We start from the raw sequence: 15,552 nt of genomic DNA, 5'->3' as shown, positions 1-15,552 counted from the left end.
TCCTAGAGGAGACGCTGTAGGTGGGAAGTTTGGCTGGCTCCAAGAGAGTAGGTTTTAACAAGGTCCTCTTCCCATTTTCCCCATCCTCACCTCCACTTTTGGGTTTGGTCAAGTGAAATTTGCCAAAGCTTCAGGCGATGGCCTTGTGCACCCAAACTCCCTCCCGTCCGGCACCCTCTGAATACTTGGACATTCCTCTTTATTGTTCACATTCCAACCCAGCACGGTCACATGCACACACGGAGATAAAAATCCTTCGGGCCACAGCCCCAGGAGCCCGGCGGGGGGCGGGGCTAGCAGGGCGGGGGCGGGGCCGCGGCAGACTCCTCCTACCGAGCCTCCCAGGCGCTCGGCGTTTGCATAAACAAGATGAGAGCTGGAGAGGTGGCTCTCGGGGTGCGCTGGGGCGAAGGGAAGCAGATTACAGGCAGGCATGGGGTTGGGGTGCGAAATAGGTACTTCCCTTACAATCAGAGCAGGAGGTATCCAACACCATAAAAACCCTCTTTCCCTCTCTCCTCGCCCCAGAGCCAAAGTTCTGGGGCTAGGCTGGGGCGCGAACAGCACAGAGACGCAGAGCGCCCCCTTTATCTGCGCACAGAACGAAAGGACTTTTTTTTTTTAAGTTAGTGTACTTGGGCGACGCTTAGGGCGCCCTCCGCAGTGCGCGCAGGGAAGTGCACGGAGGCTGCGGAGGCAGAGCTGCATGCGGGGTGCGGGCAGAGGTGGGCGAGAAGCAAAAGAAGGAAGATGTGAGAGCGCGGGGTTTGGGGCTAGGGTGGGAAGGAAGGGCGAATGGGGACCATATTAGACTGGAGGACTAACTAAAAGGGCAGGGACTTAGCGACTCCTCGACGGAGACTGCCTGGGAGAGGGAGTCTCTGGGGACGCAGGGAGGGCTCCTGAAGCTGGCAGGCTGGTGGGAAGGAGAGGATCACAAACACGGCAGGGAAGTCTCGTCACTGCGAAGGGGACGCGGCATCCATCTCTCCTTGGCAACTGAGGACAGAGAAGGTCTGAGCACCTGCCCTCCCGGTACTTCCTCTCCCCCTTCCTTCTCCCTTCCTGAACCAGGACACCAGGGCGGGGAACGCCAGGGGACCCCAGTCACCCAGAACCCCCACCCGAGTCACTGAGCTGAAATAAGCCCGTGGCCAGTGCGTGTGTGCGCCGCAGTGTGTTTATAGCCTCAGGCCGGGTTTGTGCAGCCAAATGGGGATGGCTGCGTTTCTGTGTTGGTCCAGGTGTGTCCCTGTCGCACGCAGCCTCAGGCGTCCTGATGTATCAGAAAACCCGTAGGCTGGAGGGGGTGACGGCGGGCAGAGGGAAGGGTGGGGGATTTGGTCCTTTTCTCCCCCTCAGGCCTCCCACCCGCTTCCGAGTCTTATTAATTACCTTTGAAAATGCTCAGTTCTTCGGTCCAGGGCGGGGCAGAAGCGGGGGAGGAGAGAGAGGAACAGGTGAGCTCTCGGAACCCGCAGCACCCTCAGCCTCCTCCCAGCCACCCACCCCAGGTCTCACCTGGGAGCCCCCGACCCTTAGCTCCCTCTCCACCCCGCAGCCCGCCCGTAGTCTCCGGGCTCCTTCGGAGGGGGAGCGGGGCCGCTCGGCAGGTCCCGGGTTTGGGAAGGGGGAACCTGCCGCCCGCCGCGCCCCGCCCGCCTCACCTGGCCTAGTCTCCGCTGGGGCCGCCGCCCGCGCCTCCCCGGGCGCCCCCAGCTCCGCCCGTTCCCCCGTGGCCCGGGCCCTTCCGGCCGCGCTCTCCACTCTTTATCTTCTTCCGCGCCATGTGGCCCCGGAAACTCGCCTGGATTTTGGCCGCCGCTGCGTTGGCGCCAGGATCGTCCAGCGGGATGTCTAGGATGTCGTCGTCCGGCTTGGAGCACGCGCTCTCCTGGGGGCGGGGCAGGGGGTACTCGTGGGGTGACTGCGATGAGACCCCGACAGGGTGGGGTAGGAGTAGAGCCTTGGGGGGGACCGACGCGCGAGTGGGAAGCGCAGAGAGGGGAGCTACGGGCGTGGGGAAGGACTGAGCAAGGGCCGCGCGCGCCGGTGTGTGTGTGTGTGTGTGTGTGTGTGTGTGTGTGTGTGTGCGCGCGCGCGCGCGCCCGCGCGCGCGCGCCTCCTGGAGAGCGGCAAGCAAAAAGTTAGGGTCATGGTCAGGTGGACACAGCTGTGTTTCCAACTCAGGAAAGAGTCGTGCACGGTGGGATGGGGTACAAGGCAGCCAGATAGCCCTCAGTGAGCTGAGCGAAGGGTTCATCACCAGCGGTCCGAGCTGGAGAGCCGCAGAGCTGATGGAGGGTGGGCTGGGAGGCGCAAAGTAAACAGCAGCAGGGACTCCTGGACGTGGCTGCCCCTCCCCCCTGTCCTCAGAGGGTGCCTCCAGATCAGAAGGGCCCCTTCTGAGTCCAGGATTCCCTGGGACAGGGTGTAGAAGAATCAGGCCAGTCCCTTCCCTAAGTAAAATTATATCAGAGCTCAAAGCTGGAATTAGGGTGAAGGTGGGGCTAACCCCTGGTGAGTCACCCCCCCCCACCTAGGGCTAGAGGCCCAGAGACTGCTTTGCCATTGATTCTTCCTTTTCCAATGCTCCCCAGGAGGTACTCAAACACAGCAGAGACGAGGTGGTCTGGAAGAAGCTACAGAGAAAAGGCTTCACTCCAAAAAAGACAAAGGAAAGATACGGAGGAGCAAGAAGCCCTTGGCCTTGTGTGCTCCAGAAGAAAGGCGTGATGACTATAGCTACCCATTAAGTACTTCTCTTGTTCCTGGCACAGTAACACGGTGTTTTACAGATGTTATTTTATTTAGTCCTGGCAAAGCTATGACGCACCTTTTATTGTCATCCGAGCTTACCTCTAATAAAACTGATGATGTGTTTATAAATCTTACATGAGGTTGTACAGATAGTTACTAATGGACCTAAGATTCAGACCCTTGTATGTCAGAGTCCAGAGTATATTTTCAACCCCTATTCCATGGATAAGCAAAGGCAGTCAAGAAAATGAACCAAGCTCTACCTCTTGTTACCTAATGCTTTCTTGTCTCAGCTCCTTCATCTGAAATCAGGATCATTGTATCTACCTCTATGGGTTGTGAGGAAGAATAAACAGCATGATATACATCGAGTTTCTTGCACAATCTAGTTGCTCAATAAATGGTAGCTATTATGATGATTCTTTTAATTAATAAGTTGATGTGAAATCGTTGTTTTTATAGGCCAAAAAATAAAACAACCCCAATTTCATATGGTTCAGCCTATAATAATCACATCCACCCCCGGGCCTCAGGTTTCTGTCTCCCACAGCCTGCCCTAGCTGAGACAGGCAAAGGTTAGGGAATAGATGGTATTGATTTTAGAAGTAAGGCTCTGGAATGGAGAGCGCCTCAGTCCCTGAGCCCCTTTGTTGCTTAATATTACGCACAGCATTAATGTGGGTTGGGATGCACATGGTTACTATGGAGTTAAAAAGGCATTTCTCTTTTGATCTGACCCTCTGGCTTCTAGGAATTCTCTCCTCCCCCCCCCCCCCACCCCAAGGACTTCTGCTTTAAAAATGGCTTCCCCTCATCATCTTCGCAATGCTGTTTTTATTTCCTGGGCTTCAGTGTTCTGCAATTTGTGCTCAAGATGCCCACAATTGATTTAAATGCAGTTAAAGGGAGTTATTAAGAAGCCTGTGTGGTTGCGGAGGGGATTGGCACTCTTTTTGTCTTCTGCAGGCCTAGCACTCCCTCTCTGACGTCTTATTCTCCACCTGTAATCAGAAACAACTCTTGTGTCCCTTGATTCCCAGAGCCCATGCCTCTCTTGGGATATCCTTAGGGAACAGAGGTTCTCCTCAACAGAGGACAACGATTTAAAACCAACCAACCAACTAACCCATTCCTGACCCACCTATCCTTGGCCAGCAGCTATGGAGGAAGGGGTATCTTCCCCCAACCGTGCTACAACCAAACTGCTGTCTCTACCCACCTCAACCGGATCCAGAATGGAAACCCAGAACAACTGGCAGACCCATCCAACACACTACTCCTCCCCCAGATCAGCTCCCTCTCCCTCCAGCTGAATCCTCAGGGCAGAGCAGCTAGGTGGCCTGTCCACAGGCAGAACTGGAGAATAAAAGGAATCCAGGAAGGGTCATGGTTCTGAGCTGGTGCCTTCTAAAGCATGAGAGCTCCATATGAACCAGCAGTGGAAACGTGCGCTAGAGGGTAAAACAGGAACCATGGCTTCTGGTCCCAAGCGGGCGTATCTCTTCACCTCCAGAGGTCTCAGTTTCTTCAGGCCGCAACTGGAACTTGGCTTAGATGGATACATTCTTTAGGTCCCCAATCCTCAAAGCCTTAAGAATTATCCCCGCTGGGGCGCCTGGGTGGCTCAGTTGGTTTAAGCCTCTGCGTTTGGCTCAGGTCATGATCCTGGAGTCCCAGGATTGAGCCCCACATAGGGCTCCCTGCTCAGTGGGGAGTCTGCTTCTCCATCTGCCCCTCACCGCATTCATGTGCTCTCTCTCAAATAAATAAATAAGTAAATCTTTGAAAAAAATTATCCCTGCATATTGCTTACTATATGCCAGGCCCTGCGCTTTGCACACATTACCTCACTTAATCCCTACTTCAGAGGTCAAAAAACAGCCTCAGAGACATTTTGTAACTTACCCAAGGCCACAGAGCTAACAAACTGTGATGGGATTCGGAAGCCTCAGGGCAGGTAATTATTTCTATGAGTTCAGCTAGACCAAGTCAATCAGACTAAGCAAAAGAAATGAGTGGAATCCAAAAAAATGTCTCTTTGCCTTTTCATAGTAAGTGAATGGAGGGAAGTCATATATATGTGACTATGTAAATCAGCAACTGGTACGTTTGAATCAGCAGCTCTGCCTCTTAAAAAAAAAAAAAAAGCTCTGTTTTCTTCTCGAGCTTCCTTACCAAGGGGCAAGAAGGAAATAAGGCAGGACTAGCCGTTTCCCAACACCAGGTCAGATGGTCAGCAAGGAGAGCCCCAGAATGAAAGATACAGAGGGTGCTGCCTTCGGGTGCCTGGCTGGCTCAGGTGAGAGGGGTTGGTGTAGAGGGGGTTGGGCATAGAGCTTACTTAAAAAAAAGAAAAAGAAAAAAAAAGAGGACCTCTAGACCCCAGATACACTCTGTTCTCTACATGTCCCAGCTCCCTTCCAGCTTTCAGTCCACCTCCACAGAATGGGGATGGGGTAGGAAGATGCTCAGTCCCAGCCCTGTCCCAGCCCTCTGCCAGTCACCTCTTCTTTATTTTCTTACCCCCCCCCAGCCCCCCGAACAGTCTTACAATGATGCTGTCTCTTGCTTAGTCCTTTAGCCCTGCAGATCTGGGACAGGGCCTCACAGGGTTGTTGTGATGATTAAATATGAAGTTAATATGGTAAGCAATCACAAATTGACCAATATTATTGATGTTAATGAATCAAAATCATAATAACAACTGCAGTGATTTACCCCTAAGTTCTTTCTGCCTCTTGGTACCCAGACATAGGGAAGTCTCACCTCTTATAAACTGGGCTATTCTTTCCTTCCAAACCTCACTTTTTTTTTTCTTTTGTAAGCCATAGGGTGGAGGGTGGGGAGCAGGCAAAGTCATAACCTCTTGTATCATTAGCTGGTTGACTGAATGACAGAGAATGCAAGGACTTTGGAGTAGTCTTTCTCCATATGTAGGGGCTAAAAATAAATAATTAAAAATAAAAAATAAACACATTCGCTATATGTATGATCACTGTATCCCTCTAGGGTATAGGTCCTGTGCCAGGCGCTTTCGTACCCAAGTCACCTTAGCAGCAATCTACTTGGGCATCAGGCCCTCACAGCATCCAGGTCTCCGTGTGGGCGCTGACAAATTGCAGACATTTCCTTGCCTCGCCAGCAGGGCTCCCTCGCGGTCACTTCACCCAGCCCCCTCCGGGGCTAGAAGGCGTTGAGGGACGGGCCAACCCCTCCCCAGAACCACACTGACTAGGCTCTCTGCTGCCCATCATCATTCCTGAGCTAACCAATATGAACTGACTGTCCCCCGCCCCCGCGCTGTACACGAGGGTCACGGAGATCATCCTGCCTGCCCACCCACGGCGGTGGCAGCGGGATGGGGAATGGGGTGAGCGCGAAAGCCAGGGGAAAGGAGACCGAAAGGAATCAACGCAGCTTCGCTACAGTTTACAGCGTCTCTCCGGGGGAAGTTCCTCTTCTCGTCTTACCTGCAGCTTCGCTGCTGCAGAGCCCTGCAGAGTCCCCGGTCCAACCTGGACTGCCTGGCGGATGGGCGTCCAGACGCCCCCGCGAGTTGGGGAGCATTTTTCCTAGGGCTTCCAAGTCAGGCGGGTACCTTCCACCACCCGCCACCCACGTCTCAGCAGGCACCCTTTATTGCTCCTGGGTCTTCTGCACCCTCAAATGCACTTCCATCCCTTACTCTCCCTCCAGGGGGTTCTTGGGAGCCCCTTGCCCCAGATCAAGCTGAGTGCCGGTCCCCCCGGCCCTCTAACTTACGGTGCAGCAGTCCATGCTGGTGTTGGGGGTCCTTGGCTGGGGCACAGGCTGGCGCAGGGCGGGGGTGGGGTCTGTGTGGTGCTGGGTGGGGACTCTGGGGCCTTGGGATGCCCGTTGACCAGCGCTGAAGCAGCCGCTCTGCTCTCGGGTCCTCTCTCCCGCGCTCCGCTCTGCTCGCGAATGTAACCTGAGCCCTTCGGTCGAGAAGCCAATCAGGAGAAGGCTCGGGCAGGGCGGGCGGGGATTTTGCAGGGAGGACCACGCCCTCTCCCTGCTCCCTCTGCCTCGCTCCCCCTCCTGCCCCAACCCCTCCGCCTACACACTTACATCCATTCCTCCCACACACCCCATCCTCCCAAATTCAACCCCCTTGTTTGCTGAGGCGGCAGACTGCCAGGCAGATGTATGCCGCCGCGGGCAGAAGGAGGCCCCCGACATCCCGGGGACAAACACACTCACATCTGGGCACAACACCCCTCCCACCCATATGTGGAAAACCACGCACCCCTCACCCACCTCCCCACACTTCCACAACTTAGCTAGAGTCCCAAATATGGCTCCCTCTAACTCCTCCTCCCATCACCCCCGCCAGTCCTCAAAGAAAAGCCCCCTAAGACGTGCGTTTAAAAAGTCCCATCATCACTCTGCTAAGGAACCAAGAAAGCTGTCAGTACAAAACCTGAGGGTGAGCACACATAAACACAAAAGCTCACAAGCCCCACATGTGTATATGTGGTACTGCCCCGGCTCGCCAAAACGTGCACTGCTGCATGCAACCCTACAGACACAACCTGGAAAAATAACTACACAGACCTTGTACACACGCTGTGCTGATAAATGCAGACGGGTGCACGGCCTGCATAGGTGGGTAATCACCCTACCCGCGAGGTCCCCGTTACCTATCTATCATCTATCTAATGTATGTATTTATGCATAGATACTAGCTTGGGAGAAATACCCTTCCCTCCCACTCCCCAGTCCAGAATCTCCCTAACCTCTTTTTAAAAAAATAATTTATTTTAGAGATAGAGAGAGGGGGGAGAGAGCAAGAGAGAGAGAGAGAGAGAGAGAGCGAGCAAGGGTGGGGAGGAGCAGAGGGAGAGGGACAAGTCTACACCTTGCTAAGCGGGGGTGGAGGCCCACGTGGGGCTGATCCCACACCCTGAGTTCAGGACCTGAGCCAAAACCAAGAGTCCCTTGCTCAACCTGCTGAGCCACCCAGGCGCCCCTCCCTAACCTCTTGATCCATTGCTTCAGAGTAAAACAAAAACTGGCCACTCTCACCTTGCCCCTGGGAAGAAGAAAAATACCTGAAACCCTAGTATTGTGAAATTTAAAAAAATGGTTGTCTTTTGGGTCCATGGTGGAGGAAGGATGTGGGCTTTGTGAGAGGCCGGAGAAGGGAGATATGGGAGGAATATCGCGGAGCAGCCTGTCTGGGTAGGAGAGTGGGCAGTGTGGCATGTTAAGTGGATAGAGTAGGCCACCTCCGAAGAAAATAGAAAGTCTTTCTCAGCTAAGGTCCCAGAGGAGGGGAGGCTGCTCAGGCAGGTTGACTGAAGCAGAGCAAGGTGGGGAAAAAGCCCTGCGGCTCTGCTTGGGACAGGGGATCCTGGAACAGTACCGCAGTGAATCCACAGCCACTGGCCAGTCCTAGCAGGGCTGCTGCAGTCTTCCTTCCTACCTGAATGGGCTGCAGGCTTTGCCGGCCAAAGGGAAAATGAGTGGGAGGGAAATTCTTGTGGCCACTCATGATGGGAACAGGGTTAGGCAGCTTGGCCCCCCAAACTGAGCGGGATGCTGGCCGGGATTCCAGGGCTTGGGGTATAGGGGTGTCTCTCCCAGCATGTTTGGGACCCACCCACCCTTGTAACTGAAAATCTGTTCCCCAATCTGTCTCTGGCACATCCTCTATCCCCCCACCTCCACCAAATGGCAGGATGTCCTGGGAACTCAGCCCCTTGCCTAAATGATGGGCACACCTGGGGCCTTAGCTTAGGCCAGTTCCGGTTGGACTTCAAATCTAGGATCCAGAGGAGAAAGGGAAGGAGGAAATTGGGGACAGAATGGGTATCAGGCCTGGACTCTGCTTTTCTCTTCCCAAATTAGAGCTGAGGAATTCGGGATTTAGCGAGTTTGCGGTAAAGTCTCCCAAGTTGCTAGGCAACATCCCTCTGCAGGCTGAGCTGCCTCTGGGCCCTTCTTCCTGCTGGTCAGAGCTGAAGTGGGGGGGGGGTAGCTTTACAACATGCCCCCCTAAACTCCCACGCAGGCAGCACAGCCCTTCCCTCTTCCTAAAAGACGCCCTTGTGTGGGGTGAGGGTGTCTCCAAACACTGGCGGGCCCATGGAAGAGCAGAAATGGCAACTGTCAGTTCCATCCGCGAAACAAGCATTTCAGCAACAGCCCACTTGAGGCGCCCACGCAGAACTGGCCACTGAGCTTGCCGTGGGGGATGGGCAGTCTCCGAGGTAAGGAAAAGGTAGACAGAGAGGAAGGCAGAGACGGGAATCAGAAGACAGACACAAACTCAGACAATCCAGAGGAAGGAGCAGTGACACACACAGCCTCATTTAAATGACACACACACACGGACCCAGAGACACAGAAACACATCCACAGAGAGAGACACATACTGTGGGCCCGTTGCCACCCACTGACATCCAAACACATGCACGGCAGTGCGCCCTTTCGCCATCATGCATCCAGGGGTACGTGCTTCTTTGGTGAGGGCTTCCTCTTTTGGACTAGGTGGCCAGGGTTCAAGAGCAAGATGGACTGGGTGGAACTCCGAGCCCCTGCTCAAACAGATGAGCAAGGAGAAGGGACAGGAGCTGTGTGGAATGCCTGGGTCTGGTGGCTTTCGGGAGCAGGCTGCCTCACTCTGCAAAGCTCAGGAGCTTGGCAGAGCCGTGCCAGATGACACTCCCCATGAGGACCTGGGTGCCAAGGTCATCTTCTGAGGGTCACTTATTAACTAGCTGGACTTGAGCCCCGTAGCTGTCCTCCGTGCCTCTTCGAATTTCATAAACTCTGAGGCCCCCCCCCCCAGCTATTGAAGGAGAGGGACTGGCAGCCTGGAAATGAGATAAACTCTGGAGGGCCAAGTTAGAGAGGGAGCCGGGGCATGTGGGGGAGGTGGGCTGCATCCAGCAGGGAGCATGGCAGGGGAGGGGCACAAAGTCGAAGCCAGGGCCAGCAGAGGAAGAGATTTTATTTTATTTATTTATTTTTATTTTATTTTAAAGATTTTATTTATTTGACAGAGAGAGACACAGCGAGAGAGGGAACACAAGCAGGGGGAGTGGGAGAGGGAGAAGCAGGCTTCTTGTGGAGCAGGGAGCCCTATGCGGGGCTCGATCCCAGGACCCCGGGATCATGACCTGAGCCGAAGGCAGATGCTTAACGACTGAGCCACCCAGGCGCCCCGAGGAAGAGATTTTAGACAAAAGAAAAAATAAGAGATGGATTAGTCGGAAGCTTTTGGGGTCCAATATGGATCCATCTGGGGACAGATGGTGGGGGATTTGGAGAGAGTTGGTCCTCGTAAGCAGAGAGAAAAGCCAAGGCACATGGCAAGCTATTTGCCAATACTTGTGGCTTCCTTTCCTTGGAGTGGGCACTTTCTGAACATAACATCGCAGCTCAAGCCCACAGACGGACTCCATGATAAGATGAGGGTGGAAAGTAGGAGGCCGATGCCTCTGGTGGAGTTGATCTGGGAGCTTCTTAGGTCAGGATTTCACCCATTTGAATGGAGGGGGTTGGGGTAGCAGGAAATTCAGTTTTCTCTGCAAATATTTCAGCTTTTGCTGTAGTAGTATTTTTAGCAACTTGGTTGGCAGAGGAGGAGCCCGGGTACATTTTTAAAGGGGCCTCTGCCAGACTGGAGGCCTCCTCCCACCTTCACCCCACACGTCCTAAAGGAGAGGGGAAGAAAGCGCATCGCTCAAGGGGTGCATTCAAATCGGATTTGCTGGGCATTAACTGACCATTAAGTGCTCTTCACCCATAGTTGGTAGCAATCATCAGCAGTATCCTTATCATTAGCAGCATTATCCAGAACAGGAAATACTTCTTGAACTTCTGTTGTGTGCAGGATGCGACCAGGGATGCAATAGAGAAGGTTTAATATACTTGGAAAGACAGCAGAAGGAACCAGCACTCCTGAGTGACTACTAGGTGTCATGTGTTGTGCTAACCACAACATCTATGTGGTTCCATTTCATTCTTACAACAATCCTGTGACTTCGGCCTTAAGTTTCCTATTTACAGGTGAAGAAGCAAAAGGGTTGAAGAATTTACCCACGGCTATATCGTCATTCAAGGGAAAAATCTAGATCAAAACTCAAAGCAGAATAATAACATTATTCTACATTGGAATAGTGTTTTCCAAAGTGCTACCAAATTCATGATTTAATTTGGTGCTCATGAGAATTGTGTTGGGAGGTGTTAATATTTGTAACTCCTTTTTCTGAGGACAAAGTAAGGCCTAGAGAGGTTGGAATTAGAGGTCTAGAATTAGCCCTCTGGTGAATTACAGAACCAGAGCTAAAATGCAGGAGTTCTAACTTTGAATTCTGTGTTTTCACCTCTAAGGTGCTCTGTACAACAACCCAGCACTTGCACTGGGCTTCATGGGATGGATTATAGTGGTTAGCAAAACAGACATAGTTTCTTCTCTCTTGGATCTAACAGTCTGATGATAAAAGTACGTATGTATATGTGTGCACATATATGTAGATATATGTATGGATGTAGACGTGTATATATATCTATGTGTATATATATATATATGAGATATATTTAAGTAATAAATGATAGATGCCAAATGAATGATGCAGAGTAAGCATTATGGGAGTTGAGGTGTGGAAGAAATGATTGAGAATTGGGATGATCCAGGAAGGCTTCTTGGATGAGGGGGCTAGAGATGGGCAGAAGGACATCTTAGGCAGGAGCAAATGTTGCGAGCCGTGCACTGCATGTAGTGTCTTGCTTACGCTAGCCCATTCCAGAAAGGCCCTGAGGACAGCAATCCCAATCTCCTCCTGCTCCTCACAAGGTTGTTTTGTTTTGGTTTTAGTAGGATCCACGCCCAATGTGGAGCCCAAGGCGGGCTTGAACTCATGACTCTGAGATCAAGACCTGAGCTGAGATCAAGAGTTGGAGGCTTAACTGACTGAGCCACCCAGGCATCCTCCCAAAGTCCCCTCCCCCCCAACAAGGTTTTATGTCTGAAGCTCAGCATCCTGATTTTACCTATGGCGACATCTCGAAACCCTCCAGGACCTGTAGGTACACAGCAGATGTGTACTCATGCCTGCTCCCAGCCATGCTGGTCCTTGGTGCTTTAACACACAGCGACCCCTTGCTCCTCCTGATGTGGCAGGAGGCTGCTTCCTTCACCTCCACCCCCTTGTTCTCTGGACCTGTGTAGTTCAAAGTCCTGGATGTGGTTTACTCCTTGTTCCTCAGTTGCCCCAAATGTCTACTTGTTTGTTTCACTCCACTTCCCCTTCCTCAGTGTACTTCCCCACCTTTCCTTATGAGTCACAGCTACTGATGGCTATAAGCAGTGTGTGTACCTTCTGGGCTTACACAGGCCATCTGTAAACATTGGACCAACACAACCATTTTTATAACATGGGGACAACCATCTTGATAATATTTTAATGACAAATTCCGGCACCAACCTTATAACCACCTCAATTTGGGTCCAGGCAAATGTCTGTTTGAATTAGTTTTTATAAAAAGACTTACATGAGGTACAATTCTTACCTGATTCTTTTTTTTTTTTTCCTTCTTACTTGATTCTTTAGTCCTTTTACAGACCCTTTCTTTTGTGGTTCAGCCAGAACTTCAGATAAAAGGCATTCTTGATTTTACCAGCAATATGTGTTAAGTGAGGTTCAGGCCATTCTCCTTGCCATTGTCTACCTCAGGGCAGAAAGAATAACTCTCATCCGGGAGATGGAGACCCTCTTACAATCACTTAGAATGAGCATCTCTTGGAGCGTGTGTATGGGGCCAGTATCCCAGCCTTACACTTCTTCATGTTCACACTGTCTAATCTGAGAACTTGGAGTGCTGGTTTTGATCTGGATCCACTGGCCATGGCTCTCATTTATTTGGCATCTAGCAATGTACTCTTTTTTTTTTTTTTTTTTACCTTTTGTCTTATTTTGGGAACTTTAAACTCTTGCAAAAGTTAAGTAATATATAATGAACCCCACTGTACCCATTACCCACGTTCAGTAATTCCCAGCACATCACCAAACTCATAGAACCCTTATTCCTTATGATTCTCCCATTACCATTTCATTCATAAACATTTAAGTATGTGTCCTTGAAACGTACAGACTCTTTAATACATATTTTTAAAGTATATGTTCATTAGCCTGGAAGCTCCATAAAGAAAGAGATTAGAGCAGTTTTCTTTACCACTGTAGCCTTAGCACAGTGTCTGGGACATAGTGGATACTCAGTAAATATTGTTTGAATGATTGAATGAATAAGGAGGTGAAGGAATAATACTGTCACAAGGAAACAAGGTGGGGGGGGCACCTGGGTGGCTCAGTTGCTTGGACATCTGCCTTTGGCTCAGGTCATGATCCCGGGGTCCTGGGATCCAGCCCTGCATCAGGCTCCCTTCTCGGCAGGGAGCCTACTTCTCCCTCTGCCTCGGCCCCTCCCCCTGCTCATGCTCTCTCTCTCTCTCAAATGAATAAATAAGTTTTTTTTTTTTAAAGGAGGAAACAAGGAGCAAATAAAAAAGTGCGTACACCTGTGATCAGGCATGATCTAATTTGTTAGAGGCCAGATATATCTTCAGCAAGCACTCAGTAGGTGGGCCTTAAATAGGGAGGCAACTCTATCTCTCTGAGATTCAGTCTTAGGCCTTCCATTCTGAGGAGCTGAGACATAGACCCACGTGTTCCTTGGAAGTCCATGCTGAGGTGGCCCTTTTATAGGAGCAGCATGGGAGATGGAGCATGAGAAGGGCCTAAGGAGGGAAGGGAAGGAGCCATGCCTGTAAACCAGTTTATTGAGTCTAATATTTCTATTTCTGTTTTATTATTTCTTTCCTTTATCTTGGTTAAGCATTTCAACTTTGTCTGAGCTATGAAAGGGGACATTTAAGGAAGAGTTATATATGCAGTCTCAGGTCGGGGAGCCCAAGGTAGAACAGCCAACTTGGTGGCAGCAGTCATTCGTGGGGCATCTTACAAGGAAGGTGTCTCTCGGCAGATGAGAGTCCAGCTTTGTGGTCTTGCTGCCCTGTTCCATCGAGAGATTCTCTTCCCATCGATAAACTTAGAGAGTTTTATTATTATTTTTTTTAAAGGGGGAAGTTTCTTTCATTGAGTGGTCGGACCATAGTTGATCCCAATTCTCTTGAATAAGTCTATATGTTAATGTTTTCTGCCTCCCAGGCCAATCCAGTGGTCTGATGGGTAGATGAAGACCAGCCAGCCACTCCCATTTATAAGGAATTAAGGGCCTACCAACTTTCACTTTCCTTAAGCCAATACAGATCAGCCACATGGCTGGAGATGGTGTTGCCAAAGACCATCTCTACTGACTTTCCATATAAGCTTCTGTGAGAATAGTAAGTGTCGGTATGGAGCGGTCTCTTACCCTTAAACTTCCAAAGGAAGGAGATATTGACAGAATTTCCCTAGCAGACTGTCATCTGATAGGGCCAAGATATGGGGGAACAGATATTAGAATTCAGCCATTGTAAGGCCTGGTTGGCAAGCCATCTGTAAGAGAAAGCTTCCTCAAAGGCATCCCCCAACGTGGAAGACATGTCACACACCCCTGAAATTAGATGACACAGGAATTTGTTCATTGGTTCAAATGTCTTCCTAATGTAAAAATGAGAGTAGTTCTACCTAGCTTAACCCTGCCTCTAACCTTGGACAGTGATGTTGTTTTGCTTGAATTTTTTTTTCCTTTTTGGCCAGATGGAAGCGCTGAAAGTAAAGGATTATTAACTACAAGCCTTTGTTATTCTGTAATTTGGGCGGAGCATTTAAGTTTAATGAGGTAAGCACTGGTAGTTATTTGGGGTTGGTATACTTTTGTTATTTTTGCTTTGCCTGCTGTGGGATTGTGTGTTGGAGTGGGGTGAGTGGGGAGTGCTGGAACATGAGCTGTTTTGGGACTGGGTTGTTAGTGGAAATGTTCCTGCTGCTTAGCTAGAAGGCATGCCAGGTAAAACCATTCTATCCCTTTGACCCTGAAGTCCTAAGGTCTTTAAGTAGTCTTTCTACAGGTGTTCAGTGTTCACATATACATAGAAGACAGAGTCAAAGTCTATACAATAGACACAATCCTGTGGCGTAGATATTCCTCCGAAGCAAAAGAGTATAAAGCCTGGTCCTTAAAAAAGAGAGAGTGCTTTTTTTCTACTGGAAACAGCATCATGGAGCTATGCTATGTTATGATTTGCTAAACATATGTCAGATCATAACAGTAGGAAAGTTCCACATTTGGGATACTATGTGAGGATGTGTATAGATCTTACTAAAACCATCATGGCAGACGCTGTTGGTTTCCTAGCCAATATCTACGCATTTCCCCTTGCTTGCTAACAGAACTGCAGTTTTGTTGGGAGCAGTCATGGGTCCGGACCTGACATTGTGCCATAATCAGTCTAAGCCTGTTTCTACTTCAGCTTTTATGACAGCTAGGGCTGGTCACAAGACACAGATATGGCCAATGAGATACAAGCAAATTTCTGCTGAGAAATCTTCTGAGAAAGCTTTTGCTTTCCCGAGAGGAGGAGGCAGATGCTGCTGGCACCACCAGCCCCCTTCTTTCTGCCTTAAATACAGACCTGAAGTCTAGAGCGGCATCCGCTATCTTTCGACCATACAGCAAGTCAAATACTGAAATCACGAGGAAAAAAACCGTCCTTTATATTTAAGCCATTATCATTCAAACGTTCTATAAGATTTACACAAATGAATCCCTAATATGACATCAAAATACAAGAGAGGTTCAAGGGCAGATCAGGGCACCTGT

General features: G+C 50.5%; 1 protein-coding gene across 1 annotated transcript; it reads right to left on the bottom strand.

Moving 5' to 3' along the window:
- Positions 1-182: 182 nt before the first annotated feature.
- On the bottom strand, positions 183-6,714 carry NRGN (neurogranin). The gene is made up of 4 exons (XM_025893812.2): positions 6,523-6,714; positions 1,668-1,894; positions 1,396-1,413; positions 183-999 (listed from the first exon to the last, which is right to left on the bottom strand). Exons 1-2 carry the CDS (start codon positions 6,535-6,537, stop codon positions 1,673-1,675), a joined length of 237 nt encoding a protein of 78 aa, XP_025749597.1. The 5' UTR covers positions 6,538-6,714; the 3' UTR covers positions 183-999; positions 1,396-1,413; positions 1,668-1,672.
- Positions 6,715-15,552: the final 8,838 nt, after the last annotated feature.

Source organism: Callorhinus ursinus, unplaced genomic scaffold, assembly GCF_003265705.2.
Source record: "Callorhinus ursinus isolate GAN/ISIS: 27379988/994484 unplaced genomic scaffold, GSC_fseal_2.0 scaffold19, whole genome shotgun sequence".
NCBI lineage: Eukaryota > Metazoa > Chordata > Mammalia > Carnivora > Otariidae > Callorhinus > Callorhinus ursinus.
The sequence above is the reverse complement of the archived record's forward strand: the minus strand, read 5'-3'. Positions and strand labels throughout refer to the sequence as shown.